The sequence below is a fragment of the Echeneis naucrates genome, chromosome 24, assembly GCF_900963305.1.
Source record: "Echeneis naucrates chromosome 24, fEcheNa1.1, whole genome shotgun sequence".
NCBI classification, from domain to species: Eukaryota; Metazoa; Chordata; class Actinopteri; order Carangiformes; family Echeneidae; genus Echeneis; species Echeneis naucrates.
The window spans coordinates 18451219-18476123 of NC_042534.1; the positions used below are offsets into that span (position 1 = coordinate 18451219).

At 40.0% G+C, this 24905-nt stretch overlaps 1 protein-coding gene across 2 annotated transcripts; it reads left to right on the forward strand.

Annotated features, from left to right (window-relative positions):
* The first annotated feature begins 1245 nt into the window (after nucleotides 1–1245).
* meis2b (Meis homeobox 2b) lies at nucleotides 1246–21721 on the forward strand. 2 transcript variants are annotated; one of them, XM_029496508.1, is made up of 11 exons: nucleotides 1246–1475; nucleotides 2131–2272; nucleotides 2356–2406; nucleotides 2486–2536; nucleotides 2817–2963; nucleotides 5211–5325; nucleotides 16486–16625; nucleotides 20129–20205; nucleotides 20850–20913; nucleotides 20958–21075; nucleotides 21663–21721. In XM_029496508.1, the coding sequence occupies exons 1-11, from the start codon at nucleotides 1282–1284 to the stop codon at nucleotides 21719–21721; spliced, it is 1158 nt and encodes a 385-aa protein (XP_029352368.1). In that variant the 5' UTR covers nucleotides 1246–1281. The 2 variants fall into 2 exon arrangements, with proteins under 2 accessions (XP_029352368.1, XP_029352369.1); XM_029496509.1 differs by having other exon boundaries at nucleotides 20850–20908; nucleotides 20986–21075.
* Nucleotides 21722–24905: the final 3184 nt, after the last annotated feature.

The following is a 24905-nucleotide window of genomic DNA, read 5'->3' on the forward strand; positions in this document are numbered from 1 at the left end:
CGTGATCGATGTTTTTAAAGTCAATGTGACTGCCAATAGTTACCAGTGTTACTGAACTTAAATAAATAAATATTGTGTGTTTTGGGTGACTTTTGGGGAATTATAGTCTACAAATATTTGAAAAGTTGGATCAGTACTGTCCATTGAATAACGGCAATTTAAGAAAATATGGTTCCCACTCTAATTATAGATGTATCACCCAGTTTCATATTGTAACATTTCAGTTAGCTAAAACTGAAGCTAAACTCAAGTGGAAAGTGAATAGAAGTAGATATAAATTGATATAAGTAAAGGCTGTTAATTATCACAGTAAATTTTGTTAATCGCCCATTGATAACGTGGTCCATTATTAAAAGTCATCCTCTGAATCTTCGCTTTCCTGCACATGAGAACACGCCTGCATTGATAACACACATATTCAACAGAAATAACATTGACATTCAACGTGTGCTGAAATCTGTAAAGAAACATACATTCTTTGCGTGCTTTCATATCGAGTTTGTATTGTATTTTTGACTTTCCCTATACAACCCTAACCCTAAACCCTAACCCGTCTTGCGGTTTATTTTGAAAGTAATAACCGGAAGACAAAGTCACAAAGCTTTGCAACTTGTCAACAGCCTGTACTGGCTGCACCCACTCGGCTCCTCAACATTCCTTCATCAGCCTATAAACTGCATCGCGGCAGACTCATGGACAGTGACAGTGAGCGAGTCGGCGCACCAGAACACAGTGAGATCAGTGGAGCAACCGCAGACTATCAGAGCCAAACCCTCTAAAGTGATGACAACTAAGCTTCCTGCTGAAGATGTGTGTGTCTCAGTGTATGTTGTGGTGCTCTAGGAGTTTGTGATGTAGAACTGCCGGTGTGTGGAACGGGAGGACCGATGCTGTCTCTTTTCCAGTTGCAATCATTGTGCGCGGAGTTCATTCAGACCAGGACCGTTTCGTAGCCAATTTTGGATTGTAAAGAGTTTGCGCAAACTCGTCAGCATCAAACTTCTTTGGCGGAGATGACGCAAAGAGTGAGCCTTATTTCACTGTTTCTTATTTTATTGTCCTGCCTTAGACAGATCCATGAACTTTGTGTAAATGTGTGTTAGAGAAATGTGATGCAGACAAACGAAGAAGACTGCGTTCAGGTCACTGCAGGACTATTATTGATACTGTTATGAGATCAACAGTGTCCCAGGGTTCTTCTTCCTTTTTCCGCCATCTGTCCATATATTAACGTACTGTCTCTCATCTCAGTACGATGAGATTTCACAGTATGGAGGCGCGATGGACGGATTAGGAGTGCCCACTTCCATGTACGGCGACCCGCACGCCCCCAGGCCCCTGCCTCAGGTCCATCACCTGAACCACGGGCCGCCTCAGCACCCGACGCAGCATTATGCCCCACACAATATCATGCCCAGCGGCATGGGGAGCGCTGTGAACGACGCTCTGAAGAGAGACAAGGATCAGATCTACGGGTGGGAATTTAATAATTACTATATTATTATTATTATTATTATTATTATTATTAGTAGTAGTAGTAGTAGTAGTAGTTATAGTAGTTGTTGATGTTGTTGTATCGGTAGGGTTATACGCTTGTTATTATAAACTATAAGCACCACGATGGTCATATTACAACAACAATAATAACGATAACAATGTCATAATATTTATGAATCCACTGCTATAATTGATAACATTTTCATTTGTATTTAGCTTTACTTTTAAATTATAAGAAATAATTTAAAATTAAACAATTTCTTGAATTTGTAACACAGGTAAAACATTTTTAATCAATTTCAGTAACTGTTTACCGTACAGAAAGCAGCAGCAGCTCAGCTCAGTGGACATAGATCCATTCAGACTAAAGGAATTAATAAATGTATGCTTACTTTGTAAAGATAAATACATAAATACACAAACATTTAGCTGCTGTGGTTGATAAATAGCTGTACTGACACACTTATATACACACGTATATGTGGTATTTAATTTATAACCAAATAAATAAACAAAAACAATAAATTGTTGGTACAAATAAATTGATCTGTTAGTAGCAAGAAGTGGGTGCAGTGGTTCGGTCTGTTCTTATCCAGGCCCGACGGTCTAACCTGATCGTGTTTTGTCCCGCAGCCACCCGTTATTCCCGCTGCTGGCTCTGGTGTTCGAGAAGTGTGAGCTGGCGACCTGTACACCCAGGGAGACCGGGTTGGCGGGAGGAGACGTATGCTCCTCCGACTCCTTTAACGAAGACATAGCCGTGTTTGCCAAACAGGTGAGTGCAAGTACAGCTTTGTTGAATAACCTGGATTGCAGTAAATTGAATATATCGGGATCTCCTGCTTTCTCCCACCGCAGATCCGCGCAGAGAAACCTTTATTCTCGTCTAATCCGGAGCTAGATAACCTGGTGAGCCTCTTCCTTTTATGTTTTTGGTCATTACCAGACTCTAGATTCACTGCGGCTGATTTAAAACTATCTGTTTCAGATGATTCAAGCGATTCAGGTCCTTCGATTCCATTTGCTGGAGTTAGAGAAGGTGAATCTGTTTATATATGAATATGAAAATATACTAACTCCGAGAGCCTAACAATATTATCTATATATATTTATTACTGAACTCAGTTAAACATAGGGTAGAGGGTTTAACAATATTTGCTAATTTATTTTAAACTGAATTTATTTAAAAATTTAAACATTTTATTTATCATATTTATTATTGAGCTAAATTAAACTCAGAGGTTTTAACATTATTTTTTGTATATTTATTACTGAGTTCAAATAAAATCAAATAATCAAACATTATATTTTATATATAGGTTCATGAACTGTGCGATAACTTCTGTCACCGCTACATCAGCTGCCTCAAAGGAAAGATGCCTATTGATCTGGTCATAGAGGAACGGGACATCTGCAAGTCGGACTTCGACGATCTTTCTGGATCCTCCACCAACCTGACCGATCACGTAAGTCCCATTCTTCACTCGGAATTCAAACGTCACACAAGTAATTGTGAAGGTCACACACAGGATAATACCTGGCCAGTGGTTTTGAAATTTGTACCAAATGAAGATAAAATAATAAAAATGTATCAAAAGAATCCCTGAACCAAAACCAAATTTAACTGTATTGCCATTAAAAAAAACAAAAAAAACAAACAAACATAGTGATAAAATGAGGAGGAACAATCATTTGCAAGCATTTGAAAGCAGCTTAATTCAAGAAATGGGGTGATGGCTGATCGTTGATGGTTAATTGATTGATAATAGTTTGCAGTTTCAGGCTGATAGTTGACAGCTCATAGATAAAGGGTGGTAGTTGATAGCAGTTACTAATAGTTGACAGGTAATAGCTGATGGTTAATAGTCTTCCACTGCTTATCGGTTTCTGAGTCATGGGGTGTGCTGGAGCCAATCTCAGCTGACATTGGGCGAGGGCAGTGTGCACCTTGGACAGGTTGCCAGTCCATCGCAGGGCCAACACATGGAGACAGAGCCAAACTACCAATCACAGTCAGACCACGGGCAATTTAGAGTCACCAATTAACCTAGACGTGCATGTCTTTGGGATGTGGGATGAAACTGGAGTACCAGGAGGAAACCCTGGCAAGCACGGGGAGAACATGCAAACTCCACACAGCAAGGCCCAGGGCGGATGGATTGAACCTACGATATTCTTGCTGTGAAGCATTAGCACTCCACATTATCCCCCCATGCTGCCTGCTGCTGACAAGTTATTGTTATTGATATGTATTGTTGTTGATATGATAGTAGTTGTTGATAAGGGATAGTTGAGGGTTTAGATTATTGCAGATTATTGATTGGAAATTGCTGATTGATGCTGAGGATGATATATTTTCCCAATCATATTTTCTGAGTATTTGAACATTATTATGATGAGGCTGTCACAAGCTCTTTCAGTGTGACTTTTTCTCAGGACAGCTGGAGTGGCAAGTCTTTATCAACTACCCCCACCCAACTTCTGTTGTGTGGTTTGCACAACCTCTTCCTATTTTAGAGAATTGTTAATTACAAAGAAAAACTGGATGTACAGTCAGAGAATCCTAGTGTAGCAGCGAGATTTGATAGGCACCTACATATGTCAGTCACATCATTCAGCAATTCCCAAAATTATTCACTATGACAATCAATGGAAAAATAATTATCATAATCAATGTGTGATGTGAAATCATGTTCATTGGTCAGATGGTTCTGAAACAGCTGTTTCATTTTGAGCTAGTTTGTCTGGAAAAATTCTGAAAGCAGAGAAAAACCTTTTTGATTTATTTAACTTGACAAGGTTCATTTATCATCTATGTTTGTCAATAATTTAATGTTTGTGTAGTTTGAAAGTGTTAGAGTCCATGTGAATCTTCCTGAACTCTCATCGATCCTACCAAATCTTACTCAGCCTTTGTGATTCCTTACTGATGGTTGTTGGTCTTCTCTCAGTTCTAATGTTTGCAAAATGTTTCTTAAGATAATGCTGTCTGTAATAACCTAAAATTTTGTGTCACTCTTTTGTCCACAGCAAGCTGTTCTGCTGCTGGAACTTTGGTAGAGGAATGTGTTCAAAATGAGTCATGCAGATAATGATTCACTTGTACTCACCTGGGTGCAGATCCAACACTTGGACTCTGCTCTTCTATTACCTGGGTCTGAACAGATGGGCTGTAGAAATAAGACTCTCATTAGCTTGATAAATGTGGGTACACATGGTGCCTCTTTGAGGAGCTGTTTGTCCTGAGGAGTTCTTGGATAAGAAAAGGGCCCATCACTGATGGGACTTGTTCACGCTGCGCCTTTGTCCCTGTGCTTCTTGTTGTCATCTGTGAGCTCTTTATCTGATTGCCATCCGGCAAACAGCTGACGCAGAGAGGCTGAAGAGGAAAATCTGCTGTTTTGTTTTGGACTTACAGCCGTCTTAGTGGCCAAGGTGGCCAGTGATATAAATATAGGTACTTTTCTCAGTATACTGGTCTCAGATACAGCTTCTACACAGGGTGGTTCTCAGGCTGCAGAGCTGCTGAATTTCCGTGCAGATACAATAGCATTTCCCTGTCTGAGTCAAATGAAATGGTAATGTTTTGTATTTCCTTGGGAAATAATGGATCTCTTTCTGGACTTTATGGACCCTCCTCATCTGGTATCCTCTCTTCCTCTCTTTTCTTATCTCCTGTCTCCTGTTGTGTGGACCTCTCCCTGATCTCTCAGAACCCAGTGTCCTGGAGAGACATGGATGACACCCACTCCACACCCTCTGTTGGGACCCCAGGCCCATCCAGTGGGGGACACATCTCACAGAGTGGGGATAACACCAGTGAACTCGGTAAGAACCTTCAACTCCAACTTATCTCATCACTTTAATTACCTTGGTTAACAAACACAATTACTAATGTTTTTCCATCAGTTTCAGTAATATTTATTGATTTTGGAATCAGCGATAGGACCATATTAATATTTAATGTAATGATTATGACCTGGAAATGGATAAGTGGTAGAAGATGGATGAATGAATGATTATGCTAGAAAAAATTAATTGTGATTTTCATTATCCTTGAAATAATCGTAAAAATATGCTTTAAACTCGTCTCTAAAACACAATAGAACCAATTTAATCAAATCAGATTTATTTATATAGTGCATCAAGGGACTTTACATTTAGAGCAGGTCTAGACAAAACTCTTTATAAAATGATTTAAAAAGACCCAACAGATCCATCCATGAGCAAGCACTTGGCAACAGTGGCAAGGAAAAACTATATTATATTATTACAATATTATGATCTATGGTATTGAATGCAGAGGCAGAAACCTCGGGCAGAACCGGGGGGGGCAACCATCTGCCTCGACCGGTTGGAGGGCGAGGGGAGGAGGGAGAGACAGAGAGAGAGAGAGACTAATTTACTTTGGGGGAACATGGTTATTGGTATGTCGGTGCATGCAACTGGAAGGTGTGGGGGGGGGGGGCTATCCGAGTTACTTAATTTGACTACATTGATAAATACAGCTGAGTGTCGTCTACATCACAGTGAAAATTCATGCTGTGTTTCCTGATAATGTTGCCTAAAGGAAGCAGGTACGAGGTAAAGAGGATTGGTCCAAGTACTGAACCCTGTACATATTTGGCTATAGTGCATGAGGATGAGCTATTGTTAACATGAACAAACTTATGTTTCTCTATTAAAATAGGATTTCAACCACCTTAGTGCAGTTCCTTTAATCCCAATTTCATGTTCCAGTCTCTGTAGTAAAATATTATGATCTATGGTATTGAATGCAACACTAAGATCTAAAAGGAGAACTACGGAGGCTGATCCTTTGTCTGAAGCCATTAGAATATCCTTGGAGACTTTAACCAGTGCTGTTTCTGTGCTGTGATGGGATCTAAATCCTGACTGAAACTCTTCAAGCAAACCGTTCCTATGCAGATGGTCATATAATTGGTTTACTACTGATTTTTCAGTGATTTTAGAAATGAATGGAAAGTTCGATATGGGTCTATAATTGGGCAAAATGTCTTGATCAAGATTTGGCTTTTTAAGATGGGGTTTGATGACTGCAGTTTTGGGAGTCTGAGGTACATAATCCAAATTAATGAGCTCTAGAATTAACGGCTCAATTAAGTAAAAAATCTCTTTAAAGAGGATAGTTGGTACTGGGTCTAATAGAAAGGTTAATGGTTTAAATGATGAGACTATAGAAGCTAGCTGAGAGAGTCGGAGGTGAGAATGATTCCAGATGTACAATAGGCGTTACAGTTGATTCAGGAGTTGCTGTATTCAGTAGAAGATTATTGTCTAATGTAGGTAAGAGCTGATTAATTCTTTCTCTAATTGTTATAATTTATCTGTGAAAAAAGTCCATAAAATCATTGCTGCTGAGAGCTAAGGGGATCACTGGTTCAATTGAGCAATGGTTCACCACTGCATCAGCTGCCTTAACATTACATAAAGGTAAGAAAAAGATTATTTCATTGCAGCACACATAGGACATGTTTGTTTTGTGATAAACAATGTTTGGGTAATAACATAACTTGCAAATTATGAGGAATCAAGAGGTTCCACTGTAAAAGTAAAGGGAAATAAGTTAAAATGACCATTTCTACATGTATAAAACCTGCTAATGAGTGAACCTACATTTGTTTTTGCTACTGTGGTTGATAAATACAAGAACACGCATTAATTGTATGGCAAGCACTTGCACATTTGACTTCATCACACAATAGACTACATCAAATGGGAAGTAGGATTTTCTGCCCCCAAAACAAATTTTTATGGATTCGAACAGTTTCTTATGTACGATAGCCACATTTATGTTAAGGTTAACTCTAGAGGAAAACCTGAATACCAAAAGAGCTATTTGCTGTTTAGCAACATAGCTAATGTTACCTGGCTCATGTTATCGTTTTCAGATTTCATGATTATCAACAGTTATGTTAGCTATTATCCAGATGATGGAAATTCACTTAAAACAATTTTTTGTGTTTTTTTTTTTTATAATTATCTATCACGATGGGAATAAAATCATATGTTGTCCCAACCCCAACTTGGATTGTAGTAGGACTGCAAACTATAGTTGCCTTTGAGGAGCCTCAACTTCTGATTATTTTAAATGTTGATAGCAATAGAACAACTAAAAGAGGACAGATTCCAAATTAAGAAGAATCTTTATTGTCATTGTACACACCCTGAGGTCACTGCACACACAGAGAAATTACATTTACACTCTGAGATATGTTTTTATATATACAGGCCCCCAGACAACCACACACACACAGGGTCCCATATCATGCAAACATGGAAAGAGGTTTCAGCGTGAAGGCGGTGGTGAGATCTTCACTCCAGTTCTCTGCTGCCTCCCTCCTCTTAATGTACTTTCTCATGTGCTAATTGGAAGCTCTGAGGATTTTATGACTGGTTCTTGTTTTTCTCCCCTTTATGCACAGTAAAAATAGAATGGACTTTAAATTAACTTACCACCGTCTTCCCATCAGGTTTGAATAAGCAGAGAACTGATTAAAACAATTGAAGGATGATTTGCTAGACAAGACATAAGGAGACAATCAGACACAGTATTCAACATCTGTCTTTAAAAATCATTTGGGCTTTTAGACTAAGAGAGCCAGGGTACCCTTGATAAATTTGTATTTACCTATTCAGTACCCAGAAGTAAGAGAGTCCACAGTTTGAAAATATTAGAAAATATGTTTTTTTTAATGACAGTTGGGGTGACCTATGGTTCCTACCCCTTTGACCTGCAGGAGTATGCAATTAGCACAGGGGTGCAGAGTGCCCCCAGTAAGGATGTAAAGACAGAACACTTTATCTATGGGGGACAAAGGGAGAGGGAAGAAGGATCAGAGTAGTAGTTGTAGTAGCAGTCATAGTAGTTGCTTCAATGGGATAGGCTACGTGCTACCTGCTGCTTCTCCCTGAGTCCATGGAAGCGCAAAAGTGAAAGGATTGGGAGCACAGTTGAGCTGGATGGCCTCCATACAGATGTAATAATGTTTCAGTTCATACAACATTACATTTATAATGAGGCTGCATGTGATGGTCAGTGGTGTGAGAGTGAGAGCAATAAACACTTAATTTCCTTTTGACCATTCAGACTAAGTTAATGTGAAAACAGCCAGTGAACAAATTAATGGACTAAATATTCATTCATTCATCTTCTACCACTTATCCATTTTCTGGTTGTTGGGGGTACTGGGGCCAATCCCAGCTCACATTGGGTGAGGATGGCATACCCCTTAGACAGCACCAGTCTAAGGGGTACCACATCACCAGTCTGTCGCAGGACCAACATAAAGAGACCAAGACAAACTACAACTCACACTCATGCCTACGGGCAATTTAGAACCACCAGTTAACTTCAACATGCAAGTGCTTGGATGGGAGGAAACTGGAGTACCCGGAGGAAACCCACGCAAGCACAGGGAGAACATGCAAACACAGCAAGACCCCAAGGAACCAAACCCGCAACCTACTTGTTGTGAGGCAACGGCCACTATGCCACTGTGCTGCCTGGACCTAATATATTCTTTTTCAAATGTTATGAAGTGGTAGTCTAATGCTAATCCACCCAGTGTCTCTTGGAGCTTCAATGAGTGAATGAGCTAGTTAAACCTAACCACACTGCAGTACAGTGTTAATGCTAATCTCTGTGACCTGAGGGGCTTGTTTGTTGTTGTTTTTTTTTTTTTTTTGTTATTGGAGATCTATAGGAGATAACTTTTCTGTTACATTGGACAGTAAGATTGTTTAAAGAGACGCTTATTCTTAGGGCACACTTAATTAAATGTGGAAGTGGAATGTGAAGAAGAGGATGCGTTGCATTTTTTGCTACATATAGAGCCTGGAGAGGCACAGTCGAGATGCTGATTTACCAATGGCATCACATACTCCTTGTGAGCCATTCCTTAGGGCCTGGATTAACATCTGTGCAGCATCTGGCAAGCTGTAGGTCTTTATTTATATATTTCTGTCATTAAAGCAGCTTCTTGGTAGAAACAGAGACACTTAGCTGTCTGCTTTATGAGTAAGAATCAAGGTTCAAGATTCTTTATTGATGTTGCCATACATGTGGTTACACAGTGCTACAAAATGAGGCTTAGCAGCACTGTAGACTTCCAGAAGAAGTATGCCAATTAAAATTGTAAAAATGACAAATGTACAGTATATAATAACCAACAGAAAAAAATAACAAATAGTGCTACAGCCTGCATAGTTAGCCATAGTTATGCCCACTACATACTGCTCATTTACACTTGTTCAGTAATATAACTGCATTTGGCTTACTGAACCAGCCTATTGCTTGGCTTCTGGTTGTGCGACCAGTAATTACAATAAGTTGGTAGCCATACACAGCACAAGGGAACACAGTCTTGACAATGTTTTATTGTCACTGGGTACAGTTTGAAAGTTCAGTTGTAGCCAAGAAACATGAAAACATCTTGTCTCAGCCTTTTGCTTACGATGAGCAGCCATTCTCAGCCATTCTCTTTGCATTCCACCTCAGCTCAGTTGGAATGCAAAGGGCCCTCAACCAAGTCAGGTGTAAGACAGCCACCAATAAAAGCCTACATGGACTGCCTCATTATTGTTACGTCAGTCCCAAGGTGCAGGTGGGTCTTACAAGGTCTTGAGAAACTCATAATCCTGGCCAGGATGAGTTTTAATCCCTCCAACTCAAGGTCCATGTTATTGAAGAAGGGAAGAGTGTCTGACAAATTCTGATTCTTAATCTCAGAAACAGTCATTCCATTCATTACAGAGCAGCTGGTTAAGATCTTGGGGAAGATCTTTGATGCAAGATTGAAAGACATCAGTGCCATCTAGAAGTCCATGCAAGAGCTTGACATGTGGCTCACCAAATTTGAGAGGTCTGGTCTACCTGGTAGATTTAAAGACTGGATCTACCAGCACTCCATCCTGCCCAGAGTCTTTTGGTCCCTGCGGGTTTGCACAATCCCAATAACAACAGTTGAGTCCCTTGAAAGGAAAGTTAGTAGATTTCTCTGAAAGTGGCTGGGTTTCCACGGAGTCTCACCAGCATTGTATGGGACAAGCAACACCTTGCAGCTACTGTTCAGTGGACTCACTGGTGGCTTGCACGAGATGAGTGGAGTCACGGCTGAGATAAAAGGCACTGGTGGGCAAGGTGGAAATCAGCAGAGTGGGTCTGGACTACTACCAAAGGACCTAGGCCATCAAGAGACACAATCTTCTCCATGAAGTCTGAGCACGTGTGGAAGAAAAGCGAGTGAGCAGGGCAGTAGGTATTTGGCAGCAGGGAGCGTGGACTCGGTGGGAGAGTACACTGCAGTGCAGGATCACCTGGTCAAACATCATGCAGGCAGATTTCAGGCTTCTGGTTCCTGGTGCAGGCAACCTATGAAGTCTTACCAAGCCCAGTAAACCAGGATACCTGTTGAAGAGACTCATTAAAACATCTCCTCAGCAGCTGCCGAACGACTCTAGCAGATGGCCACTTTCGCTGGTCACATGACCAGGGGCCTCATTTATAAACATTGTGCACGCACTTGCGTACATCACTTCCACGCAAATGTTGTGATCTATAAAAAACAGAATTAACGGGAAAATGTGCGCATCCCTAAGCAAACTCTGACCCATGCGTACGCACAGTTTTGGAGGAAAAGGGCAATTGGTGACACAGAAGGTGCGGTGGTAAACTGAAGTCAGATTGAAGAAATGAAGAGTGGGAAGAATGATTATGTTTTTATTGCTCCCCTTCACATATTTAATTTCAACCCATATCATGCATTAGAGCCATTTCATCAGAATGTTTTAATTCAGTGGCGTTATTTTGCATTGAACTGAGTAATTGTAAAAACTGAGTAACATCTCCTTAGAATTTAACAGAAAATTCTAAATCAAGATCCCCTGTATATATTTAATCACCACCGTCATCAAAAAACAAAGCCATTAACAATTGTTATACTTTCCTGTTCTCAGTTCTTCAGCTCTACTTGATGCTTTTGATAACAAACCACACTGTCTAAAGAAGTCTAAAGAATATTTCTGGTAGTAGGGGTTTGCATGAACTGATTAGTCTGATTATTGTGAACCTATAAATACAGTGGTGAGGCCTGTGCGTAATGCTGTACCATGGCACTGCTGGAGGACTATGCCGATGGCAGAATTAAGAGGGAGAAGGGACCATAACGACTTATTGGCCCATGATGATGACTGTCTTATGTCTTAGATTCCTTAGAGCTGCTTTTGGGTCTATGTGCTGAACTGGGTCCAGCATTAGAGAGGGCAATGCGCCAGAACCAGTACACCAGTGCAGACGCAGGGCTTCACCCCATTTTTAAAAGCACAGAGGAAACTGTCTTCAATGAGGTCCATGGGGCAGGCTTTTTTGCCATCCTGCCAAAGTGTGCCGCATTATAAGAGCATGTGGCGTGTTACACAATGTGGCACAGAGGAATTAGTATCCCTCTCTGACTCTGTCAAGATGTTATGCAGCATTTATAAAGACAACTAAAGGTTCATTTTTGCACATTGCCTTTTATTTCTGCAATTTCAACCATTACATTTCATTTCTCATTTGTCTCAGCTCCATCAGGTTGTTGATTGCTTGTATTGCCTCCCTTCATAACACCCGACCCGTTGCTTCTCACTTTGCTTCCTTTGGTTTGTAATTCCTGTGCTGTGACCTCCAAACAGGATGGTTTTTCAGGCCTCCACCTCACCAAGTGTCTCCACCTCTGCCTCAGAAATTTTTTTTTTTTACCTTTTCATCCTGCATCTGCCATCATTTCCAACAAAACATAGCACTTGTATCTGAGTCTTATTTTCTATGCAGGCTGCATTCATGAGGTGCTTTGCACTGACCATTTATGGTTAAAAATGGGCGTGTACAGGGCATGACATGAAGCCAATACAGGTGAGCACACTTGTAGTCAAGTCTAAGTTATAAAGGAAAGTTTGCTTCAGGTGTACGTACGCAGCATTTTATAAATCTGAATATTTTCTGGTGTACGTACACTTTTAGTAACAATCCTACGTGCAGTTTTATAAATGAGGCCCCAGGTGCTTAAGGCAGTTGCTGTGAGTTTAGCGTCAGCCATTAACATCGGCAAACACCACCACAAACCAAAGAAAGCAGTCACAGTCATCAAAGCTGGAGTAAAACAGGCCTCCTCCACACAGCCTCTGATTGGCAGCTGCTGGCTGACATGGGCAAACAACTGACATTCCCACAGTACATTGCAACAACTTCACCCTGTCCAGACATGATCATCATCTCAGAGGCCCAAAAACACCTGACCATACTGGAATTGACAGTGCCTTGGGAAGAGCGCAATGAGGAAGTCAATGAGAAGAAGCATGCCAAGTACCTGGAACTAGTACTGGGTACTAGTAGTAGTACTATAGTACTGCTAGAACAGTCTACGAGCCCATAGAAGTTGGCTGTAGAGGATTTGCAGGACATTCTTTCTGCAAATCCTCTGCATTCAGAAATGATGTTCCCATAGATGACCGCAGAGTTGTAACTGTGAAATGGACTGAGCTCTATAGTGACAGTGTCTTTGCAGAGCAGCCTTGCTATCGATTTCCATATATATAGTTAAATTCCATCTGCTATAGAAAAACAGCGCAGGCCTTTATTCCAATCAATCTTCCTTGCACTGTGCTATTATCTCAAATAAAAAGTCAACACCCTTCATGAATAGTATGATCAATCACCCAACATTAAAACAGTCTCCATCTGGTCTGTTATCTATGGATTTGTGGACTCTGGTGTAACAGTTCTTCAAACTGCTTCTGTCAGGATGTAAACTACACTGCTTTAAACAGCTTCTTATCATCAGGCTCACATGGTCACACAGAGGGTGTGTGAAAACCTTCCTGGTCCATTTAGAGCCTTGCATTATGTGTGATAATGGGAGGAGTTGGAGGTGTCATTGATGATGGATCAGACCCCACTGAGCTCATTAGATGGGCCATGCAGGCTTTGCATCACTGATGCAGCTGCTAGTGCAGCAATCAGTTCTGCTAGACATCCCACACTTTGTCTTGTGGCCATTTGAGCCGGGGTAATAGCTTAACTGTAGACAGAGGAAGATGCATCTAAAAACAAACAAAGAATATCTGACAAGTAACATTAAAAAAAACAAAAAGACAAAGAAATCTGATGAATGTCATGAAAGTTTCAGCAAGAACCTTTAAGTGAATACAATTGCATTTAAGCTGTTAAGCTTAAACTGTAAATACCAAGACTTTGCTCTAAACATTCCATCAAATGTAAGATATCACACATAAAACAATAAATGGAGGATTCTGTACATTCACAAGCTGTTCATTCAGGAGCCTGATCCTTGAGAGGACCTTGTGTATAAGATGTGGCTCCTTCTCATGTCTGGTCTATGGAGGATTTTCTCTTTGTGTAACCAGCTGTTCCCAAAACCAACTCTTAGTGCCAAGCAAACACTTCACATTTTTTCACAAAAACTTGACATTATAAGGCCTTTGTTTCTAATAGTTGTACAGTTAGCTGTTGAACTGAAAGGCATGCTGAAAAGAAAATGTTTATCCCCAGACTCTTTGTCACTGGAGTTTGTTGACATATGATTTTCATTACCAGCACACTTCATCTTGGGATAGATAAGACCATGAATGATCCACTTGTAGGAGCTTTTGCCTTCCAGGAAAATAAGGATGTTTGTTGTTTACAGCCTTTGAAATTGGACAGTGCAGTAACATCAATATGAATATGACACCAGCAGTCTTCAGAAATCAGATGGTTGGATCAGTCTGAACAATATAAACGAGTCAATGTTTTAAGATCAACCGGTAGAATCCTTCTGAACAGTGTAAATGGTAGTAAATGTTATTGTGTTGTGATCAGACAGTTGGATCAGTCTGAATAGTATAAACAGGAGTCTGTGTTGAAACAAAGCAGAGTATGCAAGACACTCTTCATGTGTCAGGATGCTCTTTCTTTTTCTTTTTTCCTAAACCTTGGTCCACCCCAAATACCACAAAAAAACAGGCACTTACCCCCTCCAGTGTCCTGCTTGCAGACTCTGGCAGGCAGTGTGGAACAGGGAGGGGAGGTGATTAGAGAGAGGAGAATTTAAGTACTTTGAGACTGTACTGTCACACAGTGGTTAGATGGAGCAGTCAGAAACAATTAGTGAACAGCATATCTGCCCTAAGGGATGGGGGGGGGGTCTAGATATAATTAGGACGAGGATTTTTTTATTTTTAATCTTCTGGCTGGCATTCTTCGGTCTTGATTTTTTGCTTCTTTTCTTTCATAAAATGTATTATTAATTTTGTAAAATCTAAAAATATATAAAACATTATAAATATATATCAGAAATTAAGAGAATACTTAAGAATGTACAAACACATACAAGTAAATGTGTCTGTAAAATAGCTATACAGCATATGCAGTTGTACAGTACAGGCCAAAAGTTTGGACATCTCATTCAAAATGAATAGGAAAGTGTGTCCAAACTTTTGGCCTGTACTATATAAATAGCAGAACTTAGGAATACTGCACATAAAGTCTACATCAGTAATTAAATATGTTCTCTTTTCATCACCTAAAAACTAATAGCCTCACAGTCAACTATATAACTGTCAAGCAAACATGTTTTAATATTCTGTTTGTTTTATTCACTTACTAAGTTATTTATGTCTGAGGCTGACATCTGTTTGAAGCTGAATTTGTCAGTTATCATGGAACCAGGTTAACTCTAACCAAAGACAGTATAGCTGTATGTCTTTTCAATTCAGTTGAGATAATTTACAACAATGTGATGAAGAAGAGCAAGGTCCTTCCTAAAACTCTTCCTCCCCCACTCCTCCAGAGAACCAGAGATAAGTAACAAGTTGTAGGAGAGGAAGAACACAAAACAAAGTTAAGAGTGGAGGACAAGCAGTGTGATCTCCTGTGACTCAGGACACCATCAGCCAAAATTCCTGCAAATCCCAGAGCCTCCAAACCTGGAACACATTCTTTTTAATGTATGCATGACTATGGCTCATATATACTCATTTGATTGATGTATCTCCAAAAACAAAAAGACATGCTTGGGCCAGTATTAAGAAAAGTATGGTTTCTGTCCTGCCTCAGGAGGGGAGTCTCTCAGATACATTATTCACATGCCCTCCAGACAGGCTTTCAAGGCTTCTCTGCCCTGAGGGCAAGAAAACTAACCACCACTGTTAAAAGTAAATCATCTTGGCTGATGCACAGTTAATGGCAGAGGGAAGAGGGGTAGCAGAGCCCCTTGTGCAGTGAGATGGGGATAGGAAGAGGTGGAAATCTCGGTTTAGAGGAAGACTCCTGTCTTGATCCACAGCTGAAATCAAATAGTGTTGCTGCTCTGCCCACAACAGGCTACACTGGAGACACTCCAACACAGACATGTTGGGCTTGGTGTGTGTGTATTTGGGTGTGAGTGGGTGGGTGGGGGGTGGTCACATATGAGCAGAACAGTGATGGCTTCCTGTCATACTTAACCACCTACCCATACCCTACTCATTTTTTCTCAATACCCCAAGACAACGCCTGATGTCCAACTTCCCCCTGCAAAATTTTTGTTGGGCTTGTTATTCATTCATACCCCGTACATTGTTTTTTGTGTTTCTTTACTCCTTACACTTCAAAAGAAGTCTTTATTTCAAACAGGTCACATACGTATAAAATACAGCAAATGGCACTGAATTTGGCTGCAGCCTGAACATTCATTGTTCTATGCTAGGGGCACATCTGCCACACTCATTCTTTCATGTCAAAAGCATGGCTCACATTGCATTAATAGCTATTGGCTTTATTGAACTCCCACACACTACATCCTGTTTAATATTCAGTGGTCATGCAAAAGGTGAGAGGACAATTCTTGTGCTGCAAGGCCACAGAGTAATTGTAATCACCCTGTTTGAGGATGAAGGCAGCGGTAGCAGAGTAAAGCGCTCTCATTCTGTTCTTGACTCTGATCTCAGGAGACGGGCTTGACAACAGCCTGGCATCACCGGGCACAGGTGATGAGGATGACCAGGACAAGAAGAGGCAGAAGAAACGAGGCATCTTCCCAAAAGTAGCCACAAATATAATGAGAGCATGGCTCTTTCAGCACCTCACGGTAAGGGCGTCTACCCAGCCTGCTCAGTACAGCTGTAATACTGATAATATATGATGCTAGAAATGAGTATTGGCCTACATCAGCCACTCCATTTTTCCCAAAAGCATTTTGAAATTAAGTTTACATTTATTGGAGACAAAACAAACCCCCTAAGGTCTGGGGTCCTCTTGCAACACCAGTCCAGAGTTTGTCCAGAAATCAGTCACCACTGATTCAGAGTAAGCAGCACTGCCTCAGAGTGCTACAAAAGGGGTTGAGAAAATCCCAATGAAGGAACTTTAGCTTTTATCCTCGGTCTGAAAGATACCACTGCTTCTTCGGCCTTTCTACTTCTGCCGCTCTTAGATGTGATGTAACCCCTCAGTGCTAAGTTTGTAAGAAGCCCACACAAGTCTTGTATCTGGAGTAATCACTTCTTTTCTGAAGTGATTTCTGAAGAGCTTTAGATTTTCCAGATAAGAAAGGATAATTGAATTATCCCCTCTCTGTTCTCCATTCCCTTTCAGACTCAATTTGTGAAGCACAAGTGTTTGCCATGGCAGGATGTGCCCATGAAAACTGCGCAGGGGGCCTCTGAAAGCCCTATTGCAAAACCCAAGCGAACAAGCATTCATGGTTTGCTGAGGGTCTGAAAGGGGCAGGATTATGTTTTTTCAGACATTTTGTGTGAGACTGTCAGGGTAGGGGGTTCTGTCCATTACCAGCCATAGTCTCCTGCTTTTGTCTTTTATTCTATGAATACTGAGGATTCTGAAGACCCTTAAAATATCCCTGTCTGTTGGCACTAAAAAAAACAGTTGTGAAAGACTATTATATTATTCATTATGGACACATTAGCCCAATTGATGGTTTCCTGCATTTACCCATCGTAAAAGATCAATGTCATATTTGAGCTCAGTTAAATATTGAGTAAGAGTCCTTATTGAAATGAGGTCTTTGTAGGTGTATTCAGGGTCATACTTGCTTCAGTGAAATCAGCTGAATTTTCAGCCATAACTAAACCATAATTAAACCATAATTTGAGTAAAAATACAGGAATACTTGCTTTCAAAAGTATTCAAGTATTTAAGTATCCTGCATATTCAAAGAATCTGGCTCTAAAATAATGCTGTGAATGAACTGATTTGAACAGAAAATTATTGAAAAATAAGGTAATTCTGGAGACACTCATTTAAACTGAGAGAAGGACCAGCACTGTCATTATCTTGTACTTGAAATAAAACCACCCTTATTCAAAATCAAACCGCTAAATTAAACAAGTTATTATAAACTTCTTGGCTCAGTGACAAAACCTCTGTAAATTGACCTAATGGCCAAATACAGAAAGTTTAATTTGGGCTAACAGCCCAAAATTTGATTTTTTTTTTTCTCTGCATTTCTCCCCTCCTCCGCTCCACTCCGTCCCTCTCCATTCCTTTCTCTCTCTCCCTCCTCCCCTCTTTCTCTACACTCCACTCCTCCCTCTCCTCAAATACCCTCTACCTCTCCTCCACTCCTACCTCTGAACCACTTCTCCTTATAGTCTACTGCTCAAACTGGAAGAATCTGTTCTTCAGCTTTAGCAGAAGCTGGTTTTCAAAGTTCTGTGAAGTAATTCTTCTCCGTCTTGGAGTGAAGCTGCATCCAGCTGCACTAAAAAGCCTTTCACAGGCAGCAGAGGCAGGCAGGGCCGTGTTTAAGAGAGGTAGTTTGGACACAGCTGGGAAGGAATTCAACATGTCAAATGCAAATTAAACAAATAAAATATTTAAAACGATAAGAATCATTCTTCAGTTCAAACATGGAGTTCAGGTATGGTCATGGATGATCAGGGAAAGCAAGAACAGCTTTGTCTCCATTAGCTGCTGAAGCCATGGCTTACTGTGCACAGCTGTAGCAGATAACCTTTCCTCTCTCGCTTGAATGTTACCTGCAAGCTCATTGCCCACCGTGACATTGTCATACATTTTGTTTATGTAAAATAAAGATGGTGCAAATACATTATCAAAATTTTGTTTCATGTGCATACATGCAAATGAAGAAAACAACTGCCTTTAACCTTGAACCTTGAAAGCTCAATGTGTTTATCGAAAACAGAAACAATAACAGTGAAAATGATGATTAGTATTTTGTCTTTTGCATTATCAGTGTGTTTTCAAGTTGTCCTAACACTCCCCTCTGACAGAGAGAGAGAGAGAGAACCAACAACAAATGATTTCACATCTAGAACACGAAGTGGATACAGTTGATTCCAGCTAAGACCAAGTAGTAGATACCAAGAGTAGAGTTACATGTCTGAACCAAAACCTTAGAACTCCCCATTCTCTTGATCACAGTCCAGTTGAATGTTGAAGATACTGAAGCAACATGTCAGGGAAACTCTCCAACGCTATCATCAGAAAATTAGGAAATATGTTGATATGTATGTTGTGCTGTTTAGTTGTGGCCCCATTGTCTGCGTGTGCCAGGCATGTGTGTGTTAAGGCTTGTGCTTGTGTGTGTATTTTGTGTGATGGAGTGTTGGAAGCTCATCCCTCATTGACGACCATAGAGGACCATAGACCATAGCTGCAACTTTGACAGGAGCAGAATGGGGACTTGCCCATGACTCTGCTCTCAGTGCACAGGTCACCTATGTCTGCCATCTGCTGCTTCTTCCCACTATCGCAAATACAGTCACCCAGAGTGATTGGGGCCACAAAGCACAAAGGTCAAGCGAAAACAGTGAGGTGTGATGGTTGGCCAAGGCTTGATTGGGACCCCAAACAAAGCCATTTTGCCTCTCTATATCCCAGCCAATTGTTTGCAAATCTTGTCAAATAGTATCACACAATGCCACGTGCTGTCAGCCTTTTATCTTAGGGCTTGATTATGGCTAAAATAATAATCCTGATCATTTTAAATAATGAGATCAAAATTATTACTCACTAACACTGGAACAAGCTTTTATTAAACTTAACAAAAATTACTTTTTGACCTTGAAATTCAGTTCAATTGAAAAACAAATTAGATTCAAATGAATAAATGCAATAGCAAATATGATTAAATACATACCACACCTATATCATCAAACATTTAACATAAAAATCAGTGAAAAATAAATTAGATACAACTGGCTATTTCAGATAATGAGCCATCATAATCATAATTTTAAAAAACTTGCTTTACTTAGTAGTTTAGTGAAAGCCTTGTGTGCAACAATTCAACTCATCGACCCTGGCAGCACTGCAATGATTGCAAAGTAAATAGTCACGCACAATGAAAAAAATCTAATAAAAAAGATTCTAAAGAAAACATTTACAGTTGAGGATGGTTTTTGTTGGGGGAATGTAATTTATTTTGAAACAAGAAACAGTTTTATCTGGATTGTCTTGTTTCATAGTCATTGGAAGTCCATTTTTTAACCCAGCTTCCATTGCTCCATCCACATCTGAGATATGTGAATCCTCCTGAGAGCCTTCCATTAAAGGTCTTGAAATGTATTAGTTTCATTCACTTAATGTTTGTCCTTTTTTCGCTCACAGCACCCATATCCCTCAGAGGAGCAGAAGAAGCAGTTAGCACAGGACACCGGCCTCACCATCCTTCAAGTAAACAACTGGTAAATCGGGGTTCAGATTGGGATTAAATGAGATGGCATCAGTTTGTTTTTCCTATTCTCCTCAAGAATTATCAGTATGTTGTGCTACTATGTTCCATCCATCCATCCATCTTCACCCACTTATCCGGGGCTACTATGTTGCCCTAAAATCTAATCTAATTGCACAGGCCCCACCTCTTCCATGATGACCCCAGGTTTGAGTTACTGTTCCATCTACTACATATATCAACACCTTAAGGCTCAGTGCTTTGTCTATGTGCTACAAGTATTAATGACAAAAAATGGCAAACCAGTTAGCTGCCCCACTTCTCGGGAATATTGGGTTAACGGTCTAACCAAAACCTAACCAAAATTATATCAGAAAGAAAGGATTATTAGTCAGATCAATGGGGATAGTGACTAGCCTTTTCCAAGTTTTTGGCTGCTTCTCATTGCCTTCTTTACTGAATGTAATTTGTCAGTGGAATCACAGCTACTTCACAGACACAGATACAGTACAGACCAAAAGTTTGGACACACCTTCGCATTCAAATGAACAGGAAAGTGTGTCCAAACTTTATGCCTGTACTGTATAAAGCCAAAAAAAGCCATTGAATTTAAATTGCGTCATGTATTCTGTACTAACATGTATCATTTGTTTGCAGGTTTATTAATGCAAGGAGGAGAATCGTCCAACCAATGATCGACCAGTCCAACAGAGCAGGTAAAGCTGAATTAAATCCCTGACAATATGATATCTGGATTGTAGGGAGAGACTTCACTATGTCTTTCCTCTCACAGTGAGTCAAGGTGCATCTTACAGTCCAGATGGCCAGCCAATGGGAGGCTTTGTTCTTGATGGACAGCAGCACATGGGTCTTCGACCTGGAGGTGAGCAGTTTTTTGTGTGTACTGTAAAATGTTCTGCAACATTACTATTATCACATCCTTTCTAGGCTTCATAGCCATGCTGTTGTGTAGAACTGTTTCCAAGACCACAGCTGTGCAGAATCAGTTCCAGATCACTGTGGTCAGTCTTCAAAGGATCTAGTGTGGTCAAACACAACAGAACACAACAGAATTGAATATCAGTATTTTAATTAAGCACCACAACAGTCTTTACTTTCCTGATTCCATATAAGCATTATTTGTCCTAATCACTAGGCCTTTCAGTAACCAATATTAGGGTGAGATTTTGTAGGATACGCTATCATGAACAACGTGCGACTCTTTTAAGAGGAGTGATCTCAGACAGTAGTTCTATTCAAACTGTAAAATGTACAACTAACAGGTGACCTAGTTCAAGGTAACATTTTTATCTATATGTTGTATGGATCACTGTGACTAAAACAAAGGATAACATGTTCCCATGTTCTACAAGGGTTTTGGATTGAAAATGATTTTTACGCTTTAACTTGTTTCATTGAAGCAGCAGTGCTGTTTTGTGTAGAAGCTGTTTAACGCTGTTTTGGTTCTAGCACCCATAGGTGGCATGGGCATGAATATGGGCATGGATGGACAGTGGCACTACATGTAAAATCACTGTGGGAACCTGACGAAAAGGGTGAAGTACTTCTTTGTCTCTCCTCCACATTTGCTCTGTTCCTCATTTTGACAGAGAACATTTTTCACAGATCTGGCTTATTAAAGTCAGGTATAATGTATTAACTGTCTTATTTTTGCAGTGATATTAAAACCCAATGTATAATTACCTGAATTTTTTTTTTCTGAAACCAGATGATGGCTGAGTACAATGCAGGACCAAAACTGTTACTATTGAGCCCCCTGAGGTTTTCCAACCAGTTTGATACCAGGCAAATATTTTTTTAGAATTAGCAGCAAAATGATGAAGACAGTATATACTTTTTTTTCATAAAAGTGCAGGTGAAAGAGATACTTGTGTGGGCTTCAGGTAAAACCTAAAGATAAAATCATGGGATTATGGGAGTCTTTGGGGGAAAAGAAGTGTCTCTGTTTAGGAGACCTTTGGAAGAGTTTGAACTTGTGATCTTAGGGGTACGTAAAATCCTTGACCAGGAATCACTTAGAGAAATTGTGCACAAAACTAAAAGCCAGTTTGAAGTCTGAACTCTGAGAAGACTAATAATCAAGATATGATCATCTGTACAAGAAATGTGTACAGATGATCATATCTTGATTATTAATTGACTGAGATTATTCTGAAAAATCTGAAGTCTTTTTGAGTGTATGAAAAAAAATTTTTATATTATTTTCTCTTTTCATTCCCATCCCCCCCACCTTTTGATCCCCCTATCTGCTCTTCCCTTGCTATCTGATTATAAATGGGTGGGAACCCCCCACCGTCTCTATATCAGCTTTCCACTATGGCTGACAGTTCCCAAATCAAGATGTATAGGCTGCCGGAGGCACTGGAGCACAGAGAATTTTATTTAACACCCACTCTCCACTGCTCGCTGTAATGACACTTAGCTTGATTAATAGAGCTCTTTATATGTAAATAAGAGTCGCATTTGCTTCATTTTTTCACCAGGGCCAATTTTCCGCAGCACAGCCCCTTCTTCCATGTCTGGCAATTCCCCTGGTTAAAGTCAAAAGAGCTCAGAGTGATAATATATAAATACATTTGGATCTGCACAGAGCAATGCAAGATGCAAGAAATGCTGTCTCTGTATAGTTAATCTCCCTCTTTCTCATTGAGTAAACGTTGATTGTTCTTTTTTTTTTCTCCCCTCATTTGATCTGTGATGAGAGCATATTGTGACTTACAGTGAATATCCTGGCTTGTCTGTCTCCAGGAGAAGAACAAGCACCAAATTTGGAGTCTTGTGTTTTATGCATGATAACACCAGGGCAATAACATTTAGCCACCCTGGAGGACACTTATCAAATTCTGTCCTGTTCATCTTAACTGTACATGTTTGTCAAAGAAGGATTGGAAGAGTTTGATTATTAATGCAACATTAGGGGCAACAACAGAGATCACATCTTGACTAAAAAAAAGATTCAGAGATCCCACACTCACAGAAACACACAAAAGAAATTAAGTGCGGTCTGAGCTTTCAACTGCATTTCATTGTCTTTAGCATCGAATATTATTGTATTTTAATAAGCTCCGTATGTATATGGAGTCAGTTGACTGTTTTATAAAAAATGGCAATGGTTGAAAGCTTGAGTACAAGCTTGTAAGTGGACCCTGAGTTAATATGTACACATAAACAACAACAAAGATGGAACAAACTCTTTCTTCAGTAGACACTGGACCAGAGGTCGTCTACTTGGTAGAAGAGATGTCTGGTTCAATAAATTATGTCTTTGCTTTTTTACTGTTTTATTCACCATGCAAGGAATGAATGAAGAGTCTTTTTATTTAGCTAAATAAGAATGGTACAGGCAAGTCTCAGCAAATTTTAGGAATAAAGCAACCCCTCCACTCCTTAAAGCTACAAGTACTTTCATATTAACATATGAGTTCTGTATTTCTATTTCAACACTATGCACAATGGCAGAATAAAATTTGCAATGGTGATGGTCACACACATGCACTGAAATAATAAAATATTTAGCTGCAAGACTATAACTACATCAGTCTCATAATGCTGACACCCTGTGGGGACAAATGCAGAGAAAAAATCATTAATTAAATCAACAATACATTAGTTAATAAGTAATTAAAGAAAAAGCTTATACCAATTTTTCAGTTCATATTTTGGTTGGGATTTCACACTTTGTTTTATGCCATTTCCAACTTGACCTACTTCAACAATAGAATCCAGGGATGGATTACAGCTGGCAGACAGGTATACCTGGTGGTCAGGAACAGTTGCTAGACAGATGCAGTTAGACGGTTACACCAAGCTTCACAGAAAAGAACACTGAGGGACAAAACACAGGGTCAGAAGTCTGAGAGCCATAAAGGGCCTAAATGTGAGTGTTCAGAGAGTAAGGGGACAATCCAAACCTTCTAACAGTCTGCTCTCATCTGTTGTCTGTCCAGGCCTCCATGGTTGGCTCAGGGATTTTCTTCTGTTTTGCAGTGAAACTCTGTAAGGGAAGCTGTTGCTGCAGTGGCACACCTACCTGAGTGTTTCCACTCCACCTTGTCCTGCAGCCGAGGATCACCATGGAAACATGCGTGAGAGGCTATCCCACAAACTTGGACTTTGAAGTGAAGAGACTCCCTGGAATGCACAGAGCTTTCTGGCTGCACCTAAGCAAGGGCTTGACAGAGAAGCAGAGTGACTTGTCTCCTCCATGTCTTTTAAATTATTTATTTAACTCTCCACAAGAAGGGAAGACCCTCTCTATTCATTCTTTTTTAAAAGCTCTGCCCCATAAAATCCTCTCTTTCACACCACAGAACATGAATACTATTTGATGGTAATGAACAGTCTGACTGCTGAATGGTGTAATCAATTGTACAGATTTATGTCATTAGTTTGTCTATGTTTGTGATTATTAGCCCTTAGAAGAGCTTCACTAACATGTTTTTAAAGACGAATTTTGTAAGAAAAATATTTGAAAGTTTTTGTTCTCTGCTTTGTCTCAGTGGTGTTTGATTTGCTATACCTGGGACGGAAGAGATGAGAGGCCACGGATGGACGGCAGACTCTAGTCTCTTTTGACAATGTTTTAAATAATTTTAAATAATTTAAAGCGGCAAAATGCGGGGAAGTAGTCTGGTCTGCGCTACAGCTAAAATAAAGCGTTTATCAAAAAAAGCAAATTGCACCAAATGCTTC